General features: G+C 52.9%; 1 protein-coding gene across 3 annotated transcripts in view; it reads left to right on the top strand.

Annotated features, from left to right (window-relative positions):
* Positions 1-663, top strand: part of dnmt3bb.1 (DNA (cytosine-5-)-methyltransferase 3 beta, duplicate b.1) — a 36,330-nt gene that overhangs the window by 32,752 nt on the left and 2,915 nt on the right. For all 3 annotated transcript variants that reach the window (XM_085146634.1, XM_085146633.1, XM_085146635.1), the window contains 3 exons: positions 76-161; positions 244-313; positions 396-514. In XM_085146634.1, the coding sequence (XP_085002760.1) occupies positions 76-161; positions 244-313; positions 396-514 (275 nt within the window). The remainder of the gene's footprint in view (positions 1-75; positions 162-243; positions 314-395; positions 515-663) is intronic.

Below are 663 nucleotides of genomic sequence, written 5' to 3' on the forward strand. Positions count from 1 at the left end.
TGGTGTAAAAACCCGTCTGTGTGTTCATGAGTAATTATGGGATGTATTCAGTTATTTATCAACCTTGCTTTGCAGTGTAACCCTGTGATGATCGATGCCATCGAGGTCTCTGCTGCTCACCGCGCTCGATACTTCTGGGGAAACCTGCCGGGGATGAACAGGTGAGCAGATGCTCTTCATCACAAACTCGCCCGGCATTGTGAGGCAGACGCAGTGAACAGTGTGATCTCTCCTGTGCTTCAGGCCTCTGTGCGCCTCAGGGATGGACAAGCTACAGCTGCAGGACTGCCTGGATCACGGCCGAGTGGCAAAGGTCGGTCACGTACACGTGAAAAGAAACATCTTCACGTGCAGGTATTTTGTGCTAGACTGACGACGCGTCTGTTGTCTCGTAGTTTGGAAAGGTGCGCACCATCACTACTCGCTCCAACTCCATCAAACAGGGGAAAGACCAGCACTTCCCCGTGCTGATGAACGGGAAGGAGGACATCCTGTGGTGCACCGAGCTGGAGAGGTGAGCGGAAACACTCGCGCTGCTGCTTTTGGCAGATACGCTGTGATGCGAAGCGTCCCAGCTAACGTGCTGACGACACCGGCATTCGCTCTTCTTTCTCACTGTGCACAAAAACGTTAAATATATCGTTGGTCTCCTCCCCTCTGCAG

The sequence above is a fragment of the Neolamprologus multifasciatus genome, chromosome 20, assembly GCF_963576455.1.
Source record: "Neolamprologus multifasciatus chromosome 20, fNeoMul1.2, whole genome shotgun sequence".
In the NCBI taxonomy this organism is placed as follows: Eukaryota; Metazoa; Chordata; class Actinopteri; order Cichliformes; family Cichlidae; genus Neolamprologus; species Neolamprologus multifasciatus.